Consider the following 23,556-nt stretch of genomic DNA (forward strand, 5'->3'; position numbering starts at 1 on the left):
CGTGTCGCGGACACCCCCATGTTGAAATGATGCCATGCATTACGGGGCTCCCAGGGGCAGATAAGAGTTGGTCTCTCTGAGAATAATTATGAATTTAACAATGATTACTGCCTGATGACATTTCCCCACATCTGCAAAGCTCACTGGAAGGACACAAACCGAGGACAATATCTTCCTGATATAGGGTTTATTACTCAAGTAAGGGTAAAAAAAATTGTATCTGATTAGAAGGCTACTTGAGTACTGAGTATCATCTGATCTAATATTTTTAAAATGATGACATCAAACAGACATAAAATAAGAAGTTATGGGCAAATATTGGTATTTTAAAGACTAAAGGGAAAAAATGTAAACAAATAAACAACATAATTACACAATAACACATTTTAGGCAAAATTTAGACACAAACTGAGGACAATATTTTCTGACATACAGGGTTTATTTAATTGTGTGAAAATGTAGCACGTTTAAAAAAATACCGCGATAATACCGAAAACCGTGGTAATTTTGGTCACAATAACCGTGAGGTTAGATTTTCACACCGTGACAACCCAAAGTGTGAGTTGCTAATGCTAACGTTAGCATCTACTAGCAGAGACACCCTATGCTCTTTTTCCTGTGGGCGGTCCCAATCCAAAGTGGGCAGGGCCAGGAATACAAACTTTCCCTGTGACGAAGAAGAGCGTTTCCATGACTTGATCGTTTTCCCTTCTGTTTCCTTCCTGTAGCTAATGCATGTGATAGGTGCTGAAGAAAGTATAGACCCCTTGAATGTTGTTTACATTTGGGTAATGGCGCACATCCACACAACACTGGAGGGCAGAAGGACCATCTGCAGCCGCTACCCAGATCTGTGCCTCCACCATTTAAGCTAACAAAATAAAAGCTAAGGATGTAGATATTACTACCTTAGATCATCTGACACATCTTTGTGCAGAAGAACAAAATGTTACACCTCACAGTCAACATTGTTTAGCACAAAGCTTGCAGATCCGTTTGAGAAAGCTAACGAGCTTTGGCTAGTACGCGTTATCTACAAATCATTTGATCAACACGCCTGGACTGCACACAGCTGACGCTACAAAGGTGTAACCAGATCTCTTCTGCGTTGAGTGAGTTAATGCTGAAGAATCGCCGTGACACCGGTTTGGGGATGAACAGATGCTCCGTTTGTTCAGTAAACGGAAACACAAAGTGAATGACATGAGAGGCTGAGGCGACCTCAGGAGGGACAGAGTTTATAAATAAATAAATAACCTTTATACATGTGACATACCTGACGAGCTCAGTAAACACTAAACCAATGATAAAGGTTGCCCGCTTCAACTAAAGAACACATTTTGTTTAATTCTGTACAAAGAAAGTGATTTAACCCGGTTACTAGGCCATGCAAGTCATTAGATGGCTCTAACCTGTTTGCGTTGTGGGCCAGATACTGTGTGACAGCTCTTATCAGCTACTCTGAGGCGGTAGGAGAAGGTGACCTTTCTCATGCTCTTTTTGCTGATTGGCTTAATGAACTGAACTGTACTGGAATGTTTACTGTGTGAAGTGCCCCGAGACGACTCTAGTCATGATTTGGCGCTTTATAAACAAACTGAATTGAAATTATACTGTGTGTATGCATCTGTTACCAGTTAAGAAACAGACTCACCATCAGTTCTGAGAGGTAGCAGAAGAGCAGCAACTATCACAACCAAACAGGACAGGGCCGCCATCCTGCAGCTGGAGAGCAGGTCCAGACCGAGCCTCTGAACACACGGACTGGGAAGATGTTTCAGTCCCCAGCTGGAGAAGCTTGAAGAAGAGGGAAGTTCCGATGAAGGTGCAACAGGAGGAAACAATGGCCTCAAGGTTCTGATGGTGAAATCACATCGGGTCTACTTGGGTCTCACTGGTTCTTTGGGACCAAAAACCCTAGGAGGAAAGAAATCCAAAATGAATTAAGCTGGCCCACAGTTTTCCCAGCTGAGTAGAAACCAAAGGAGCTGAAACAAAAAGGCCAGAGACAATTCTGGTTTGTTTAAACTTGATTTAAATAAAAAACTAAATCAACAATTTGTCTTTGTTTTCTAAAGTGCTTTATGTGAGAAAGTATTTTCCTACAGACAAAAGCAGCTGTATGACCCGAGTGCTGTCAGACTAAAACTCTGCAGGAAGATCAAGATATTGATGATGATTAGAGGATAAAGAGTTGTGTAACAGATTTGGGGGGGGGGGGGGGTCCTCTTCATCTTTAGCTCCAACCAAAGAACTCCTGTGGAGAGATGCTGCCTCTTGGAGTTGGGGGGTTCGGCAAAAAGGTCTGACCTCTGCCCACTTTTCACACATCTCAAACCGGGGAAATGGAGAACAAAGACCCTGAACTGGTCCTGCCCAGAAGTACAAGTTACCACACTCCTGTGGGTCCCCCCTCAAGCTGTGGGCATTTTCAAACACGTGACACTCCCAGTAGAGCCGATGAGCCTCTGTAACATTTCTGGTATTGCAGCACTCTCACCATGCTCTCTCTGCTGATGCACCAGGCTGTGCCAATATAATTCAATAATCTACAGATAAATAAAAGAACCTGCTGCCAGTTTTATCACTGGATATATTAATATAACTCCAGAAAACGTAATCGGTAGCTTATCAGAGTAACTCTTTTTCTGTCTGACAGGGATGCTGCAGTAGCTCGCTAGCTCTTTGCTGTTTGCACTAATCCAGGATGGCACGGAGGTTCTACTGGTCCCAGGAGGATCTATTGTTGAAATATTTAGACCATCTTTTAGATCATATCTGAGTGTGTGTCGTAGCTTTCCCAAATGACTCATTTGCCCTTACACTCCTAACGCGATTAGCAGTGTTGCTGCAGTCATGCTAGCGGGACTCATTAGGCGTCTAAAAGGACCGGTAGCAGTTCCAGAAGGAGTTATAGATGTAGGTTATAATTTAAGATCAAACCTGTTAGTTAAAAAAATGTGTGTACAGCTGGGACATATGGCTCAGACCGTTTGCTGCTGCTGTAAAAGCAATTTCCCACAATCATTGAGAGCATGAAAGTAAACAAAATCCAGCTAATCACAATGTAGCAGCAGCAGCTTCCCTGTAAGCTGTCTTTCAGTGACGTATGCGTCACAGTGCTTCACTGTTTAGAGAATTTTAACTTTCTATAATGATTTCTGACAAAATTCCTTAAAGTGAAAAACTGAACCCAGTTAAAATTTATATGGATGGTAATGAGTATAGTTACACTGAACTTCTACAATGTTCATGCAGATTCTGGCCAATAACCAACAATAAAAACAACTTTTCTTGTTAAATATTTCTGCTGAAAACACCACGAGCGCTTCCTGAGATACCCATAACAGTGTTATTATTATTATAACACTATAATAATAATAATAATAATAATAATAATAATAATAATAGTCTAAGGAGCTTTGAAAGAAAAGCGTCTGGACTTCTTTGAGTTGCTTGAAGACGTTTCACCTCTCATCCGAGAGGCGTCTTCAGTTCTAAGGTTAAATGGTGGAGAGTCCCAGATTCCTATTTGACCTTAGAACTGAAGAAGCCTCTCGGATGAGAGGTGAAACGTCTTCAAGCAACTCAAAGAAGTCCAGACGCTTTTCTTTCAAAGCTCCTTAGACTACAATGACCTGGATGACTGAGAACCTTCACAGACAGTAATAATAGTGTTGAAACCCCCCCAAATAACCTGACAGTTATTCAGAGGGAAAAGCAGCAAGAAATTCTCTGGTAGTCCAAATGACTGTCTCGGATCAAAATAGCTAGACATGATTATATTAGCCTGTCTTTTGCACAATAACAATGGTGAAATCCATTTTTTATGAAACTGTACACTGTTTTAGGAAAATTTGGGGACCGGCAAGGGTGTATGTTTTTAATTTGATGAAGTATTTAAACATACAAATGGCTAAACAGTCAGAATGACTGCCATGGCCTTTCTAGTGTTAAGAAGCAGACAAGAAATAAGAGAGACGAGCTCGAACATGACTCTACCGAGTAGGAGGGACAGTTATCAAACTCCTTCAGGAGGTTTTGGGTGTTTGTGCTGAAGACCTCCAGCACCACCTACATAGTTTTCTCAGTGAGGTGACAGAATCTGTTAGTCGACTCTAGAGCTCCCCAGAGTGATGTGTGGTGATTTTAGAGTCTCCACGTCCGTCATCAGGCACACATGTTTTCAAAGGGAACTGGATGTGTTGGGTGATTTGAAAAGGGTGTGTGTAAAGGGGGCAGGATGGGGGAGGTGTGCTTCCTGTCTCGGGGGCTCACATCAGGCCTGCTTCATCTTGTCCTGCCTGTGTCTGTCTGAATGAGTCTTTGTGTGTTTTATCTCGCTGAGCTGCCGTCGCCTTCCATCTGTAAATGGAGCGAAGAGCCACAAACAAACTTGTGTGTTTTTGTTGTGGCAACGAGGTGAGATTCTCCTACTTGAGATATCGTCACCCAGACGCCGCCGACACAAGCTAGACGCTTGCTTTTATTTGGCTCAATGGCACAAACACGCACTTCTACACTTCTCTGAACAACCCTGACCCGATAGCGGGTCTGCATGAGTCAAAGTCAGTTACAATGTACTCAGGTTGGGCTTTCCTGTTATTTGATTTGAGTGAGGTTGTTTTTGATACAACAATATGAAAAATGCCTGCAGGACAAAGATTAATTTTACGTGTGTTTATCTCTAATAAAGATATTGTGATATGTGTATAAATGTGTTCCTCAGCTGACCAGAGCTCTCTTGCTCTGTTGCCTTTTTGTTTCTTTGAAAAATACTTGAAATGGCCTGTATTTGAATAGCCACTTCTTAGGGTTCTGCAACCCCCCAAGGCGCTTAACACAATCAGTCATTCACCCATTCACACACACATTCACATGCTGGTGGGGATGAGCTACGATGTAGCCACAGCTGCCCTGGGGCGCACTGACAGAGGCGAGGCTGCCAAACACTAGCGCCACCGGTCCGTCCGACCACCACCAGCAGGCAAGGCTGGTTAAGTGTCTTGCCCAAGGACACAACAGCAGCATTCTCTGGTTAGAGGCGGGATTGAACCTTCAACCTTCCGAATACTTGACAACCCGCTCTCCCTTCTGAGCTACTGCTGTCCCATACAGCACATGACTTAACTGACTAAATCTCCAGAATCTTTGAAGATAAAATGCTTGCACTGGATTGTAATAAGGATAGGGCTGTCGCGGTTGAGGAATTCCCCCTGCGGTGATTCAGGGTGGCTTAATATTGCGGTATGCGATATTATTGCAGTCCTTTTTTTATTGCAGTACTATCTAAACATAATGTTTACACATTTAAAAAAGGTTAAAAATTGCCGTGCCTTCTTTTATAACGCTTTACTGAATGCAGATCAAAGGGCAGTAACAACACAGATCGCAGTAACGTTTGTTTGTCCGACAGTTGGAGTCCGACTGAACTTAAAAACAACAAAATTCAGGAGAAGGTTAAACTTTTAAATGCAAATTTGGCTGCAGCATCTAACAAATAAGAAACAAGTCCCCATTTTGTTTAGTTGTTTAAAATCAAGCATAAAAAATTGCATGTACCGGGCGCACTATCATTTCACTTTCACACACACGAATGACGGTGATTTATAGCTCGGTCACGTCCTTGTTACCCACAAGGAAAACCAGCATGTTAACCATATACGGTTTGAGAGAGGATCTGAGAGGGGTGGCAACATTTCCAGCAACACTGAAAACCCTCTCGGATGGTGCGCTCGTTGCACTAACCCCAAATTCCACTACCTCCGCTCCCCTCCGCTCCGGCCCCGCTCGCTACCGAACTCAACTTGCGTGCGACTCTGGCGAGCAAAGGGAATCTCTCCCGGTTGTTGCTCCACCATGTCAGGGGGGTTCTTTAGGGTGGATGCATTCCTCCTGCAGGTAGCGAGTGAGCTCCAGCTCGGTTCAAACTCTCTTCGGGACGGTTGCAGAAGCAGTGCTTGTCCAGGACTTCAGGAGGTCTCAGAGCGTTTATTATTTATTTATTTTTTGCCGCTGGTGGCAGCTCCGTCTCGGCCAAGGACTCTGGCTGCGCAGCAGCTGACGTACTGAAAACCAAAGTGCTCCCAAAGGAGCGAAGTAACGTTTCGTTTTGATACCAGTGCAGCCATCCTTCTCTACATGCATCATTGAGTTGAACCAAGTTCAGTAATCGCGGTGGCCCATGATGCAGCGCGGTGGGCTTCTTCATATCGCGATATTTCATTTTTGCGGTTACCGCGACAGCCCTAAATAAGGATTGAGATATTACCCACGCCTATGAAAAACCTTCACATAGGCTGTGACAAAAGGTTCAAAGGGTTTTCCTGAGTGTTCATTTCACTGTGCTGGTTGAAGTGAGCTGGCAGGATGTTGGTTAAGCATTCATGAGACAGCTTCTACTAGCTGAGTTGTTGTCTGCTAACAGTTAGCGTTAGCAACTCCACCACACAGCAGAACTTCTCCTGGCTTGTGCTATTTGTGGAGACAGTGGTAGAGTCACTTTGCCGTTATCCAATCCAAGGCGAGATGTCCAAATATACTGCAAATAAGACTCAAAAACCTGCCGTCTGAAGCTCAGCTGTGATGTGGCTTACTTGTAAGTCCTGAAAATGGTGGACTGGTGTATTTTTTCCTCAGAGTATGACTTTCAAGGCATTCATTCCTACCAGAGACCACTGCAAATGTATTGATTAAATGAGTGTTCCACAACTTTGAGTGTATTTAAAAGTTTTAAACTATAATTGATTATACAACTGATTATTTCTAAGGAGAACCTCTGAAAAGCAGCAACAGACCAGCTCAGTGGCCTAGTGGTAGGGTGTCTGCCCTGAGACTGGGAGATCAGGGTTCAATTCCTGGTCGCACCATACCAAATACCTTGAAAAAAAATGGGACCCAATGTCTCCGTGCTTGACACTCAGGATAAGGGTTAGATTGGGGGGTTAAACTACCAAATGGTTCTCGAGCGCAGCCGTGTCTGCAGCTCACTGCTTTCCCTGGGGATGGGTCAAATGCGGAGAACAAATTTTGCACAGACATCAGTGTGTGTGTGACAACTAATGGGACTTTAACTTTTAACTAGATAACTTCAGGGGTTCAAAACTTTTCTAGATTGTAATTGAAGGAACACTCCTCGGTGTCAGGTAACTATTGACAACAATGAAGGAGCCCTGCAGCGGCGTGTAAAGCTACATGAGCTAAGGCTAACAGCAGCATGCAACAACCACATGGGCTACCAAACACAGGATGATGAAGCGCAACTTAGCATGCAAACTAACAACATATAACACTACAGCAACAGCTTAACAAATGTGAAACAGCTGTACAGACAGATACAAGTGGAACAGTAAAATAGACGCATTGCATCATGAACGTAATTGAAGATGCTCTGCCGGCTTCACAGAAGAAAACCATTCATAAAGGGTTCCCCCACACTGCGCCCTAGTAATCAGTGGTACACTCTTCAGTAATAATGCACTTAATTAACGCTTTATAGAATGTGTGTGTGATTTGTATATGTTAATACAGATGTGAAATAAATTCATGTAAAACAATCGTGGTAATTGTGAAACCATGATTATTTCTCAAGACTATAATCGTACCAGCAAAATATAAAATTGTTGCAACACTAAGCATGAAGCGATAAATTTGACACCATCCAATCCATCTGGTCTGATATAAACCAACTTCTTTAGGGTTCAAACCATGGTCCCATCTCCCAGCCCGTCCTGGTGCCCTCTCAGGTTACTTGTGGCTAATGTAGCGTAGCTGCTCTTGCTACATGGACGTGACATTAGTCTTGGAGGAGTAACATTCAGCATGAAAGGAATGAAAGAAAGTAGTGTTTGCCATCCCACCTGTACAGAATGAACTGCTCTTATGAGGAGTCAGTGAGCCATAACCCCCCAGAGTAAGGAATTTGAGGTCACACTTCTCCAAGGGTGCTGGGAAATATGGTGACAGAAACTCAAGCAGATTTTTAGGATTTTAACCCTTTATGTTTCTGGCTGTGAACACTTTACTTGGCTGCAGAAGAAGACGATTTGAAAATGGAACATATCAGCCTCTGATTTGTTTAAACCAGGGCAAGGCACCAAGTAGAAAACAGTTATAGGTTTAATTCCCACACCATCAACACACAACGTAAAACATGAAATTATTATCTCTGCAGGCTTTCAGATTACTATAATGTCTTGTTTTTAGGAAGACCCAGGCTGTGATTTTTATCCATAATGCATAGCAATAGGTTTGGAGAAATCCATATTAGCACCAACAACTGATTCCAACTTTCAGCATGGTAGTGGAGGGCAAATGGTTTAGCCTGCATTGGTTTGCCAGTTGGAAGGTTGGTGATTCAGTCCTGGCTTCCATATCAGGTGTGGAAGTGTCCTTGGGCAAGATAAATGACACGTACTTGTATAGCGCCTTTCAGAGTCAGAAGAGTCCAAAGCGCTTGACAATACAATGTATCATTCATTCATTCACATGCTGATGGTGATTAGCTTCAATGTAGCAGCATACAAGCCAGGACCCAATCTCCCAGGCCCAGCACAGATTCCCATCTGGGGACGATGACCTATGTAACGTACTCTGTATAGTGTACTCTGTATAATGTACACTGTGCAGAATTTTGTATTGAAGCAATTATAAATCGGGATTCCTGGTAATTTTAAAAGTTTTTAAACAAGTCTGAAACCAGAAATTTGAGTTAAAGCTGACGGATAGATCCACCTTTCAGTAGAAACTGCTAACAGTGTCTTAAGTACTTTAGACAGTAATTTGGGGTGTTTGAGATTAAAGAAGTCTAGTACTCTTGATTGTGTTTGTAATTGTTCCTTATTAAGCTTACATGGGTGATATTCTAAAAATCTATTCTTATCGACCCCATATTGGGAGACTTTTCAGTTAAATGGGATACAATACAATCCTTCAAATATATGTTCCAGCTAAAAGAACACTTCCAGTCCGGAAGGTTAATCATTTTAATGTTTTGCAAAATGTCCGAGTTGTTCCAGATGGGTGTTCGCCTGCTTGGTATTAGTGAAGACTGTCATTATTAGATATTCCCACCATGCTGTCAGAGAGGTGCTGATATTAATACTTTTAAAGCTTTCATGTTTTCTTATGCTTGAGCTAATAAGTGGTAGCTCCAAAAGCTCTATCATATTGCAAAGTGTTTGTTCTACATCTAACCAGGACTCTTCTAGTGGGTTATGTTGCACATAACCATTTTCTTTGCGCATGTCCGGAACGACGTAAAATATACGACACACCCTGAAAAAATAGCACGCGTTTAATGCTGCTCATGTCTAAACTTGTGGGTGCTTTCAAGCACTGACCAGTGATGCCACACATTGCTGAAATGGTCGCAAATGCTGACATCCTTCAAGGGCGATTATCATGTAGCAACACACCGGCTGAGATGACCAAGCCCGTGTACTTTCAACCTAAATCCTATAGTGGAAATGTGGCTAATGATGTCAGATATACATAAGAGCTACAGCAGAATGGCTGAAAAAGAAAATAATTAAGGTGCTGAAACGGACCAAATCTTAGATCAAAACCTGACAGATTCTGTGGTGGACCTCAAAAGAGCACACACTTGTTTTGTAAAAGGAAAAATAGCTCTATCTAATTTAAGTCTGTGAAAACAACAAAGACAGACGGTTGCAGGCATTAATAATCAATCCATAATTTCCCCACCCTGACCTCAACCCCCTCAGGACTAACTGTGGCATGAAAAGCCAGACATCGATAATCAAGCCCTAATGTGTCTTCACTTCCTGATCTGGAAGAATGGCGGCAGACTAAATAAAGCCTGCTGAGGCCTGATAGCTGCAGCTCCTGAGCTCAACAAATAAATGCAGTAATGAGGGAAGATTGGCATCAAAGCTGCAGCTGGAGGACAATACTGACTGAGAGGAACTACAGCGAGGTGGAGGGATGCTCTGCTGTTTGTGTTCACTGCTCTCTCGGTTCTCTGATCTGTTATGCAAGTGGGTGTTATGATTTTGCTGATTTTATCAAGGAAACTAACTGATTGGAACAACATCTTGTCCTTGTCACTGCTTTTTAATACTTGATTAGTTTCAATTTATGCCATTGAATCCACGAAAAAAGCCAAAGATGACAGAGTTAATATTACTTTAGTTCCAACAAGGGGATTTCAGAAGCTGGACACACAGCTGAAGATGGTCTTGGTTCTGGTCTGTGGTGGATTTTTTACCTAGATTATTTTCAAATTCAGTTTGTTTGATTGAAACACTTGCTAAAATGTTCAGCATATTGTCACATTAACGACCTAAACAGAAATGATTAGAAACATTAAAGATGCCTATGACCCCATCCTAAAGGATTTCTCCCTTTTCTTAAGACCTCTTCCTTTTCTTACCTCCTCCTTTCCCAGATTTTCTCTCTTTCCTTTAGCTTTGCATCATCCATCCCCTCTCCCTCCATCTTGGCCCCATTGCCCAACCCCTCTGGGGGCCCCTCCTTGCAGGCAGGCCTCTGGGTGCTGCAGCAGCCTCCTGTCGTGGTCGGCGCCCTGCCCGACATGCCTTTCAGGGCCTGAGAGACTGCAGGCCAGACTTTCTGGCTCCACTGCCATTGTTTGCTTGGCTGCTCTGTGCCTCTTCCATTGCCATGGATTAGCATAAGAATACCCAGAACAACACGGGCCATGGCGAGCACAGCATCTTCAGCCTCCTTTCCTCCTCTTCATCTTTTGCTCTCTCGTTTTTCTTTAATCGCATTATTTCAATTACTACAAAGTCTAAAAGATTTAGAATGAACCCACAACCACAGCAGTACCTTGCTTCATCTAGAGGTGACCTCTGCCCCATTTGACCCATTGCACTGGTTCAGTCGTTTTAAGTTTAGATAGTGGAGTACGAGGAGAAACCAGATGTCTGTTAAAAGAAACCTGCTCAAAGACTGAAATCTACTAAAAAAAAACAATACTTAAATTTATTGCATTAACTTTTAAAACATTGTTTGTATTTTATGTGATATTCTGCTAACAGACAAAAAAATACATATTTTGCAACATGGACATTATATAAAAATGTATCTATACATTATGAGACAAGCCTTTTATCCAAAAATCTCCTATTTAGGTGCATGGGGTCACTATGAACCTAGACATCCTTTCAAATAGTTTGGAGCCTCCTCGGTCTGAAAACCTCCCATTCAGTGATGCGTTCAGATCTGCAGGGTTCTGTTACATCACAGAGTCCGGTGCCAAATCAATTATCCAGCCTGGGTACTCAGATCCTGTTAGATTTGGACCAAAACATGTCAAAGGCATTTTAACCTTTAAGTAATGCTAACTTCTGAAATAGAAGCAGAATTTTTCAATTGAATGTGGTACCGATACTGTTCCAAAAACCAATTTTATTTTATTTAAAAGGTCGACAAGATAATCAACGAAGTCATAAAGCTTGATGTGGAACATTAGTCTCTTCTTTTCTCCGGTTACTGCAACACAGATTTCCTAGAACCCATAAGGACAACACAAGCTTGCATTTAAACTTGAATACATAGAAAGAGGCTGATCCTGGGGTTGGTGTGGTTCACATGAGGTCTTAATAGGACTTTTCCAACAGCGTGACTTGGGTTGGTGCGATTCAGTCTGGCTGCCTTTTCCAACAGCAGTTTGGTATTTCCCCCCTACCTTCCGTCTTTCAGTGCCTGCTCCATCGTAGTTTCCAGCACACCGACCTGGGCCAGCATCGCGTCTGTCGTTTGCTGATTGGCTAGGGGGCGGAGTCACTGTTTGCTTCAGAGCTTTCTGGCTGCTGCACAGCCTGCAGTCTTATTTGCTGATATTTGGAAATCACACCCCAGATTAGATGACAGCAACACGACTCCAGCACTAACTTGTAATGTGGATGTTTCATCTCCACAAATAACACAAGCCTGGAGCAGTTCTGCTGTTGGTTTTCAGAGACCACCTTCCATCTAGCTCTGGACACCTCTCTCCATAGCAGCTTCAGACCCATCTCTAAACTTCAGTTCATCTCCAAGATCTTGGAAAAGGCTGTGGCTAAACAACTCACAGCTGCTCTTGATGAACATAACATCTATGATAGTTTCCAGTCAGGTTTTCGTAGAGCTCATTCTACTGAAACAGCTCTTCTTAGGGTCTCTAATGACCTTCTGACTCACAGTGATGCAGGGGACTGTTCTGTTCTGGTCCTGCTGGACTTGACTGTAGCCTTTGACACTGTTGACCATCACCTGCTACTGGAGAGACTGAGAGACTGGGTAGGCCTTTCAGGATCTGCTCTGGAGTGGTTCTTTTCTTATCTTTCTGAGCTCTCCTTTTCTGTGGCCGTCTCCAAGTTTAGGCCCTCCACCACCTCTCTTACCCATGGTGTCCCACAAGGTTCTGTGCTGGGGCCTCTGCTCTTCCTCCTCTATCTGCTTCCTCATCACCACAACCTGATCTCCTTCAAAGGAATCTCCTACTATCTTTATGCAGATGCCATCCAACTGTGCATCTCCTTTAAGCCCCATGAGATGTCTAAGCTGCAGCTGTTACACACCTGCTTAGACTCTATCAAAACCTGGATGGCTGGGAGCTTTCTTCAGCTGAATGAAGATAAGACTGAGATCCTCATCTGTGCCCCAGACAAGCTGGTTCCCAAAGTCAGAGACTCTCTTGGTCAGCTTGCTTCTCACACCAAACCTTCTGTAAGGAATCTTGGCGTGACCTTTGACCCAGCTCTCACCCTGGATTCTCATGTCAGTTCTCTTGTTCGCTCTTCCTTCTTCCATCTCAGGAACATCAAGAAGCTGAGTCCCATTCTGTCCCACTCTGAACTTGAGACTGTTCTCCACACCTTCATCTCCTCACGCTTAGACTACTGTAACTCTCTTTTCACGTGTCTGAGCAGAGCCTCTCTGAACCGTCTACAGGTGGTTCAGAATGCCTTTGCTCGGCTTCTGACCAAGTCCTCCAAACACACCCACATCACCCCGCTTCTCCTCCGGCTTCACTGGCTGCCAGTCAACTTCTGGGTTCATTTCAAGATCCTGGTTCTGGTCTATAGGGCCTTACATGGACAAGCACCATCTTACATTGGTGATCTTCTTAGTCCCTACACCCCCAGCAGGTCCCTGAGGTCCAGTGACCAAAGCCTACTGGTTGTGCAGCACCAGGCTAAAGACCAAAGGTGACAGATCATTTGCTGCTGTGGCCCCCAGACTCTGGAACTCTCTCCCCCTGAGCCTGAGATCAGTGGACTCAGTGGTCTCCTTTTAAAAGCAGCTGAAGACTCACTTGTTCAAGCTGGCTTTTGTATGACCTTCTTCACCACTCTCTTTATTCTGCTCTCCCTACCTACTCCACCTTCCTCAGGATCCACTGATTTCCCTCTTTCCTGTTCACTCTCTCTCTTTCTTAACATTTCTTTAATCACAATTGTTTATTTTTTGCTCATTTTAAATATATTTTTAACTAATTTCTAAATTATTTTTTATAGTTTTACATTTTTTGTTTTTGTGAAGCGCCTCATGATTTTTTTCTTGAGAGGCGCTATAGAAAATATCTCTTCTTCTTCTGTGTGGTTGAGTTGCTAATGCAAATGGCTACTTTCTACTAGCAGAGACATTCTCTGCCATTTCCTGGATGCTAAATCAACAACAGCCTTCCCTGTTGTGAGTCAAGATGGATGATTCCATGGAGGTAGTGATATTTGCCACATTTACATGGACACAGTCGGATTGAACGCCCAATCAGATCAAAAACTCTGCAAGTAAACATGTCAATCGAAATGTTCTGATCTGATTCAGCTCGATCGGAATAAAATTTCTATCCGATTGAGAGAGGTGGTTTTGTCTGATCATCATTCCGATTGACGTGCATTTACACAGCCATTCAGATTATTGGAGTAAAATAATGCCCACTGCGCATGTGTGCAACAGGTAGCGAGCCTCCCTGCCTCCATTTACACTACCCAACTTAAAAAATGACGGCCTAATTAACGAGCGCCAGCTGTTAAATATGATGGCAAGCCGTCCCCGTTTCAGTATTATCTAAAGCAGAACTTGTATTTTGTGGAAGTAAAATAAAAATCTGATTATTGCACAAATCATTCGACAAACATGTTCAAGTCTGTACTGGAAACATGAAGATTCATTTTGGGTTTGCAGCATGGATTCCTGTTTCTGTGAACACAGGAGCTGTTTCTGCAGCAGGTGGATGGAGACGTGCTCGTAAAGAAGACAGGGTAACATCTGTTAAACATACGTGGTTTGAGTTTAAGGAGGCTGATGTTGAGTAGAAAAACATCCCGAGTTAAATATTCTGGGAAAGGGTTGTATCAGCTAGTCGACTTCACTGCTCTGTAGTGACTTTTTATGCCTTTCATCGACTAGTCGCTGTCACGTGATAATGACCGACAAGATGCAGTCCTCGGAAAAGACAGCAGGTGACGAGCCCCTGCACGTTGGAAGGCGACGCGCTGTGCCAGAGCTTTGGTATCTGACGCCCGCGATAAAACAGACTTTTGACCGAATTGTGACCTTTACCCTCTTGCAATTTAATCTTCCCCTCACCCCCATCCTAACCTTAGCTAGCTTGTGCATGCAAAGCTCTGATCGTTGACGCGCTCCAGACATCTGCGTCCTGAGCACGGCCACAGTAACCTTATCAAATTAGGTGTCGCCACCTCAAAAACTAATTTAACACGCAATCGTTCATGTCGCCACATTTCCTTTTATGTTTTCTGTCTTTTATTTGTGCCTGATGCGCTTCGCTCCACAGCAGCGAAATGCATCACGTGTTTTGTCCTCTGGTGACTTTACCTCACTGATGCGGTCGGCGTGCTCTCCACTGTTTTTGCGGTGGGTGGATCTTTTGGAACTGCAGTTCAAAGGTAACTCATGAGGACATGAGGATATATGAACCCAGGTAGCGGTTTTTCTTTAGGACTGAGAGGAGATGCAGGAAGATAATAAACAGGCAGGACAGAAAAATAGTCAAATAAAAATAAGTTAGATTTTGTACCTGCTGTTGCAACAAACAGACACCATTGAAGGTAATCAGAAGTGAGGAACAAAAAATGAAATAATTATTTTAATGTTTAGAGCAGCAGGAACTCTGAGAGGCTGCAGGTTGCGGCCGCTGCGCGGGGGAGGGGGGAGAGGGCTGAAGAATGATGCAGAAACTACCGTTGTTAAGAGAGATGTGTGTTAACTTAGAAAATGTGGGAGCAATTTTAATTGTCAAAAACTCCAGCGAACCCCCCCCCCCCGTATGAAGTCATCAACGACTAGTCGAAGTCGACCCTATTTTCATTACTTGACGGTCGACTTTAAAAAAAACTTAAGTCATGCAACCCCTAATTCTGGTTGACTATCTGTGTAAAAGCATATAAACTCACAGCATGATCAGACCATTTCTTAAATAACATTTCTACTTGTTCATATACAGGTGCTGGCCAGTAAATTAGAATATCATCAAAAGGTTGAAAATATTTCAGTAATTCCATTCAAAACGTGAAACTTGTACATTATATTCATGCAATGCACACAGACCAATGTATTTCCAATGTTCATTACATTTAAATTTGATATTCATAAGTGACAACTAATGAAAACTCCAAATTTGGTATCTCAAAAAATTAGAATATTCTGAAAAGGCTGAATATAGAAGACACCTGCTGCCACTCTAATCAGCTGATTTACTCAAAACACCTGCAAAGGCCTTTAAAAGGTCCCTCAGTCTTGTTTTGAAGGCACCACAATCATGGGGAAGACTTCTGACTTAACAGCTGTCCAAAAGACAATCATTGACACCTTGCACAAGGAGGGCAAGACACAAAAGGTGATTGCTAAAGAAGCTGGCTGTTCGCAGAGCTCTGTGTCCAAGCACATTAACAGACAGGCGAAGGGACGGAAAAAATGTGGTAGAAAAAAAGTGTACAAGCTCTAGGGATAACCGCACCCTGCAGAGAATTGTGACGACAAACCCATTCAAAAATGTGGGGGAGATCCACAAAGAGTGGACTGCAGCTGGAGTCAGCGCTTCAAGAACCACCACGAGGAGACTCATGAAAGACATGGGATTCAGGTGTCGCATTCCGTGTGTCAAGCCACTCTTGAACATGAAACAGCGCAAGAAGCGTCTCGCCTGGGCCAAGGACAAAAAGGACTGGACTGATGCTGAGTGGTCCAAAGTTATGTTTTCTGATGAAAGCAAGTTCTGCATTTCCTTTGGAAATCAAGGACCCAGAGTCTGGAGGAAGAGCGGAGAAGCACAGAATCCACGTTGCATGAGGTCCAGTGTAAAGTTTCCACCGTCAGTGATGGTGTGGGGTGCCATGTCATCTGCCGGTGTTGGCCCACTCTGTTTCCTGAGGTCCAGGGTCAATGCAGCCGTCTACCAGGAAGTTTTAGAGCACTTCATGCTTCCTGCTGCTGACCAACTTTATGGGGATGCAGACTTCACCTTTCAACAGGACTTGGCACCTGCACACAGTGCCAAAACCACCAGCACCTGGTTCAAGGACCATGGTATCCCTGTCCTTGATTGGCCAGCAAACTCGCCTGTTCTTAACCCCATAGAAAATCTATGGGGTATTGTGAAGCGGAGGATGCAATACGCTAGACCCAACAATGCAGAGGAGCTGAAGACGACTATCAGAGCAACCTGGGCTCTCATAACACCTGAGCAGTGCCACAGACTGATCGAGTCCATGCCACGCCGCATTACTGCAGTTATTGAGGCAAAAGGAGCCCCGACTAAGTATTGAGTGCTATACATGCACATTCTTTTCATGTTCATTCTTTTCAGTTGGCCAACATTAGAGAAACAAACATTTTTTCATTGGCCTTTAGAATATTCTAATTTTCTGAGATACCAGATTTGATGTTTTCATTGGTTGTCACCTATAAATATCAAAATTAAACGTAATAAACATCGGAAATACATTGGTCTGTGTGCATTGCATGAATATAATGTACAAGTTTCACGTTTTGAATGGAATTACTGAAATATTTTCAACCTTTTGATGATATTCTAATTTACTGGCCAGCACCTGTACTTCTTTTCAAATTCATCAACAAGTATATTATTTAGTCGAAGATACATTTTGATATTGCTATGTAGAACAGTAACTACAAAGAGGTGTTGTACATTAAATGTTAAAATGGCTTGTCGTAGACAGGGAATCCATTCAGTCACTAACATAATCTGACTAAGTTGGAACATGATCTCAAAGGTAACAAGTAGGTGTTGCAAGTTTTTTCTACAAGCTCAGAAGATGGACGAGCCATCGTCTTGAATTTCTCCTTTAGCAGCTTTGGGAATCTAAAATATTCCCTCACAGGAGATTTCAAGCGCTTCCTCGATGGAAACTGAGCAGTCCCCTGTGTCTGCTGTTGCATTCTGCCTCAGTTCAGTTTCACTTTTGTTTTGGTCCGCTAATGTGTGTATGTGCGTTTTTTTAACAATGGGTTAACCACAGAGATTCACACTGTAGTGAACAGTCAAGCCGGTTAATCCCTGCAACCTTAGCTGGAAAAGGGGCTTTTATCACTTTAACTGCCATAGCAATGGGTTTGTCCATCACCGCCGTAGCGTTTGTCTCTATTCTGAAGGTGAGTCACTATGCAAACACATCCAGAACATAAAATCAACACCAGGATCCCACAGATGACCCAATCACAGCCCTGAAGGATCTTATCGATAACCACTCATCTCCTCCCTGCCTCACTCCCCATGACTGATTCGCCCTCCCCCCATCACCCCCCTTAAAACACTGCTGGAATGTAGGAAGCAGGTAAAGGAAAACACACTTTGTCAAACACACCATTTGCTGACAAGAAGCAAAAGTAATATAATACCATGATGTAATAGCGGACTGCCTCAATCACTGACATGCGTAGCAGGCCAATCACAGCACTCTACTGGTTTGGCAGGCCATTAACAGTACTTTATCAGTCAGATGGGCGGGATGTTTTAACTGCAAACCAAGTTGGTCACGGCCCAGTAACGGTCTAATCATAGTGCTCTATTGGTTTGTTGGGCCAATCACAGCACTTGGTAGGCAGGATGTTACTGAAAAAATAAGATGGCGACTAAGTCTTCTTTGCCTTATTGACTGATATTTGTGGCGGTGAGTACGTCGTGTTTGCTATTCAATAGCATGTGTATGGAGCTAGGATTGGGACAATATTCAATGTAACTTGTACCAGGTTTTGTAACTTGGAACATGTTTCATGACACGTAACTTTGGATTTGTAACTTGTAACTTTAGTTTTCTAACTTGTAATTCTCAGTCTGTACTTGTATTTCTTGTTTTGTAACAGGAAATTTTCATTTTGTACATGTATTTTTTTATTTGGTAAAGGGTTGGGGCCCGTGAGCGAGCGCCTGGTGGCCGGGCTTTCGCCCATGGGGCCCGGCCGGGCCCAGCCCGAACCGGATACATGGGCTCGTCCAACTGTGGACCCACCACCCGCAGGAGGAACATGAAGGGTCCGGTGCAATGCGAATCGGGTGGCAGACCAAGGCGGGAGCCTTGGCGGTCCAATCCCCGGACAAGAAAACTAGTTTTTGGGACATGGAACGTCACCTCGCTGGCGGGGAAGGAGCCGGAGCTTGTGGCAGAGGTTGAGCGGTACCGGCTAGATATAGTCGGACTCACCTCGACACATTGCATTGGCTCTGGAACCCGAGACCTGGAGAGGGGTTGGACACTCTACTTTGCTGGAGTTGCTCCGGGTGAGAGGCGGAGGGCTGGGGTTGGCTTTTTGTTAGCCCCGAAACTCTCTGCCTGTGTGTTGGGGTTTACCCCGGGGGACAAGAGGGTAGCCTCCTTGCGCCTTCGGGTCGGGGAACGGGTCCTGACTGTTGTTTGTGCTTATGGGCCAAATATCAGTTCAGAGTACCCACCCTTTTTGGAGTCCCTGGGACGAGTGCTAGATAGTGCTCCATCAGGGGACTCCATTGTCCTGCTGGGGGACTCCAATGCTCACGTGGGCAATGACAGCTTGACCTGGAGGGGTGTGATTGGGAGGAACGGCCCACCTAATCTGAACTCGAGCGGTGTTTTGTTATTGGACTTCTGTGCAAGCCGCAGTTTGGCCATAACGAACACCATGTTCGAACATAAGGATGCCCACCGGTACACTTGGTACCAGGGCAGCCTAGGTCACAGGTCGATGATAGATTTTGTAGTCGTATCATCTGACCTGCGGCCGTATGTTTTGGACACCCGAGTGAAGAGAGGGGCGGAGCTGTCAACTGATCACCACCTGGTGGTAAGTTGGATCAGATGGCAAGGGAACATGCCGCGTAGACCTGGCAGACCCAAACGCATAGTGAGGGTCTGCTGGGAACGCCTGGCAGAAGAACCTGTCAAGACGGTCTTCAACTCCGGCAGAGCTTTGACCACGTCCCGAGAGCAGTGGGGGACATTGAGTCCGAGTGGGCCTTGTTCCACTCTGCGGTTGTCGAGGCGGCTGTTGCTAGCTGTGGTCGTAAGGTGGCCGGTGCCAGTCGTGGTGGCAACCCCCGTACCCGCTGGTGGACACCAGAGGTTCGGGGAGCCGTCAGGCTGAAGAAGGAGGCCTACAGGGCGTGGCTGGTCTGTGGGTCTCCGGAGGCAGCAGACAGGTACCGGATAGCCAAGCGGGGTGCAGCAGTGGCAGTTGCCGAGGCAAAATCTCGGGCGTGGGAGGAGTTTGGTGAGGCCATGGAGAAAGACTATCGATCGGCTCCAAAGAGGTTCTGGCAAACTGTCCGTCGCCTCAGGAGAGGAAGGCAGCAACTCGCTCACACTGTTTACAGTGGGGATGGGGAGCTGCTGACGTCAACTGAGGCTATAGTCGGACGGTGGAAGGAATACTTTGAGGAGCTCCTCAATCCCACCAATGCGCATTCCGAGGAGGAACCAGAGCTGGGAGGCCTGGGGATGGACTGTCCGATCTCGGGGGCAGAAGTTGATGAGGTAGTCAAACAACTACACAGCGGCGGAGCCCCGGGGGCGGATGAGGTTCGTCCTGGGTATCTCAAGGCTATGGATGTTGTAGGGCTGTCATGGTTGACACGTCTCTACAACATTGCGTGGTCATCGGGGGCAGTTCCTAGGGAGTGGCAGACCGGGGTGGTGGTCCCCATCTTTAAGAAGGGTGACCTGAGGGTGTGTTCCAACTATAGGGGGATCACACTCCTCAGCCTCCCTGGAAAGGTCTACGCCAAGGTACTGGAGAGGAGGGTCCGATCGATAGTTGAATCTCAGATAGAGGAGGAGCAATTTGGTTTTCGTCCTGGCCGTGGAACTGTGGACCAGCTCTATACCCTTGCAAGGGTGATGGAGGGGGCATGGGAGTTTGCCCAACCAATCCACATGTGCTTTGTGGATTTGGAGAAGGCTTATGACCGTGTCCCCAGGGGCACCCTGTGGGGGACGCTCCAGGAGTATGGGGTGGGTGGCTTTCTGTTAAGGGCCATTCAGTCCCTTTACCAGAGGAGCGTGAGTTTGGTCCGCATAGCCGGTAGTAAGTCGGACCTGTTCCCAGTGAGGGTTGGACTCCGCCAGGGCTGCCCTTTGTCACCGGTTCTGTTCATCACTTTTATGGACAGAATTTCTAGACGCAGCCGTGGTGTGGAGTGTGTCGAGTTTGGTGGCAGGAGAATCTCGTCTCTGCTTTTTGCGGATGATGTGGTCCTCCTAGCTTCATCCAGCTCTGACGTTCAGCTCTTCCTGGGTAGGTTCGCGGCCGAATGTGAAGCGGCTGGGATGAGGATCAGCACCTCCAAATCTGAGACAATGGTTCTCGACCGGAAAAGGGTGGCTTGCCACCTCCGGGTCGGGGGAGAGGTCCTACCTCAAGTGGAGGAGTTTAAGTATCTCGGGGTCTTGTTCACGAGTGAGGGTAGGAGGGATCGGGAGATCGACAGGCGGATTGGTTCGGCATCTGCAGTGATGCGGACGCTGAGCCGATCTGTCGTGGGGAAGAGGGAGCTGAGCCAGAAAGCCAGGCTCTCGATTTACCGGTCGATCTACGTCCCAATCCTCACCTATGGTCATGAGCTTTGGGTAATGACCGAAAGAACGAGATCGCAGATACAAGCGGCCGAAATGAGTTTCCTCCGTAGGGTGGCCGGGCTCAGCCTTAGAGATAGGGTGAGGAGCTCGGACATTCGGGAGGGACTCGGAGTAGAACCGCTGCTCCTCCGGATCGAAAGGAGCCAGTTGAGGTGGTTTGGGCATCTGGTCAGGATGCCTCCTGGACGCCTCCCCGGGGAGGTGTTTCGGGCATGTCCTGCCAGCAGAAGGCCCCCGGGTCGACCCAGGACACGTTGGAGAGGTTACATCTCCAATCTGGTCCGGGAACGCCTTGGGGTCCTGCCGGAGGAGCTGGTGGACAAGGCCGGGGAGAGGACGGCCTGGAGCTCCTTAATTGGGATGCTGCCCCCGCGACCCGGACCCGGATAAGCGGAGGAAGACGAAGACGAAGACGAAAATCAAACCTTTATAATATACAAATTGAGAATTACAACTCTTGTAATGCATTGTCGGAGTGCAGAGAAGCAGGCGATCAGCTGACCATAGCAAGCGCTCTGGCACATAGGGTGTGAGTAGGTCTGACAAGTGCGCAGGCGCCAGACGGTTCAAAGCAAAAAGCACAATCGTAAATGTCACAAACTAAACTGCTCTCAGAGCCAGCTTCCTCTTGGATTACCTGAAGTGAGTGACGTACACTGGACCTGCAGGCTCCTGAGCCGCTAAGAAACTGCAAAACGTGCACAAATGGCGTGCTTCACACTCACATTCAGCGTGTCCCTGATTGCCGTGAGACTTCGAGAGGGGGCGTGTGTGTTGTAGTGCAACTCCATTTGCTGTGAAAGGAGAGTGGTGGCTCAAAATGCCTGGGACAATTATTACATTAACTGATGGGACCCGTAAATAAAAAGTTTAGAAATAAGTTAGAAATAGACAGAAATAAGTTCCTCACGATGATAAATAATCTCTCCGAGAGACATGTTGCTGGTACACACCTCTACAGCACCACTGGAGAGGATTAAATAATTATTATGCAGAATTTTGTGGAAGTTCACTACAACCTAGATGTTTATATGTTTCTAATGATTTTATATTTTAAATTCCCTGAATAACTCTTGCTGTCAGTATTTGCAAGATATGTTTATCAAATTAGGTCTGTATTGGGTAGGCTTAGATATCGGTCATAAACTATGAGCAAGAGTAATGGCTCTTTTATGGCCCTTACACACTAGCATCAGCTGCACTCCGCCTGGACCGGGTTGGGGGGGGGGGGGGGGGGGGGTTCTCATTTGGATCTTCTCGACTGCAACTTTTTCAGCCCTCTTCCCGACCGACCAAACAAATAAATAAATAAAAAAAATTTAAATAATCAACACCAATTTAAAAATAGTATTAAATAATAGATAACTCAATTTCAATCAAAATAATAGATAATTATTTTTGCCATCACCGAGCAGCCCTAGTGGGTACAGAAAGTATTCAGACCCCAGTCAACATTTCCACTCTTTTATATTGCCGCCATTTGCTGAAATCAATTAAATTGAATGTTTTCTTCATTAATGTACACACAGCACCCCATATTGACAGAATTGCAGACATTTCTGCAGTTATTAAAAAAGAAACTGAAATATCACATGGTCCTACGTATTCAGGACCAGGCATATATTTAACTCGGGTGCTTTCAATTTCTTCTGATCATCCTTGAGATGGTCCTATACCTTCATTGGAGTCTAGATGTGGTTTATTCGACTAACTGGAGTTGATAAGGAAAGTTACACACATGTCTATATAAGACATTACAGCTCACAATGCATGTCAGAGCAGACGAGAACCAAAGAAATTCCTGAAGAGCTCAGAGACAGAATCGTGGCAAGGCACAGATCTGGTCAAGGTTACAAACACATAAGGATGAATCAAAACGAAAAGTCTAGGCTGAAACCAAAAAAGGAGGAAACCAAGGCCAAAAACCAAAAGAAATTATTTCTATAATTAGAAACCATAGCATTAGGAGTACTGTAAAATTATTCTTTTAAGCGCCAAAGTCGCAATATTGCGTTTAACAAGCCACAGCTGCAAATAAAATCCCTCATCCCTCAAGTTATTACTTTACACCAGAAGATAGTGGAGATGTGTAACTTCAATCTGAACAACAGTTTTGGGTGTTTCTATTGCAATTTTCAGAGTTTATAGATTTTGAAAACTGCCCCTCAACCAGAGGCTCCAGAATGAGGAGGAGACACAAACGGAGCTCACAGAGGGTATATATTATTATATATTAGGGGAGAAACGTACATTGCTGACAGGCCTGGTAACAGCTGACTCTGGTTCTGAAGAGTAATATTCACCCTCTGATCAAGATTTTCACTCGTCCAGTAAGACGACGCGACATTAATGCTGCGCGCAGCAACAGAGTGTGTGCTTCATGAGAGTAAACACGCTTCACATAAACGATGCAAAGCTTATTTCACGGTGTTCAGGTCATGGTGGGTGTAGAAAGGATGGTAAGACATCGCTAATAGTGACAGACGTGGCGAAA

At 44.9% G+C, this 23,556-nt stretch overlaps 1 protein-coding gene across 1 annotated transcript in view; it reads right to left on the reverse strand.

The window, feature by feature from the left end:
• Nucleotides 1-23,556, reverse strand: part of bmpr1aa (bone morphogenetic protein receptor, type IAa) — a 69,515-nt gene that overhangs the window by 15,950 nt on the left and 30,009 nt on the right. Inside the window, exon 3 of the mRNA XM_015976647.3 lies at nucleotides 1,655-1,917. Coding sequence (XP_015832133.3) covers nucleotides 1,655-1,718 — 64 coding nt within the window. The 5' untranslated portion in view covers nucleotides 1,719-1,917. The remainder of the gene's footprint in view (nucleotides 1-1,654; nucleotides 1,918-23,556) is intronic.

Source organism: Nothobranchius furzeri, chromosome 12 (assembly GCF_043380555.1).
Source record: "Nothobranchius furzeri strain GRZ-AD chromosome 12, NfurGRZ-RIMD1, whole genome shotgun sequence".
Taxonomy (NCBI): Eukaryota; Metazoa; Chordata; class Actinopteri; order Cyprinodontiformes; family Nothobranchiidae; genus Nothobranchius; species Nothobranchius furzeri.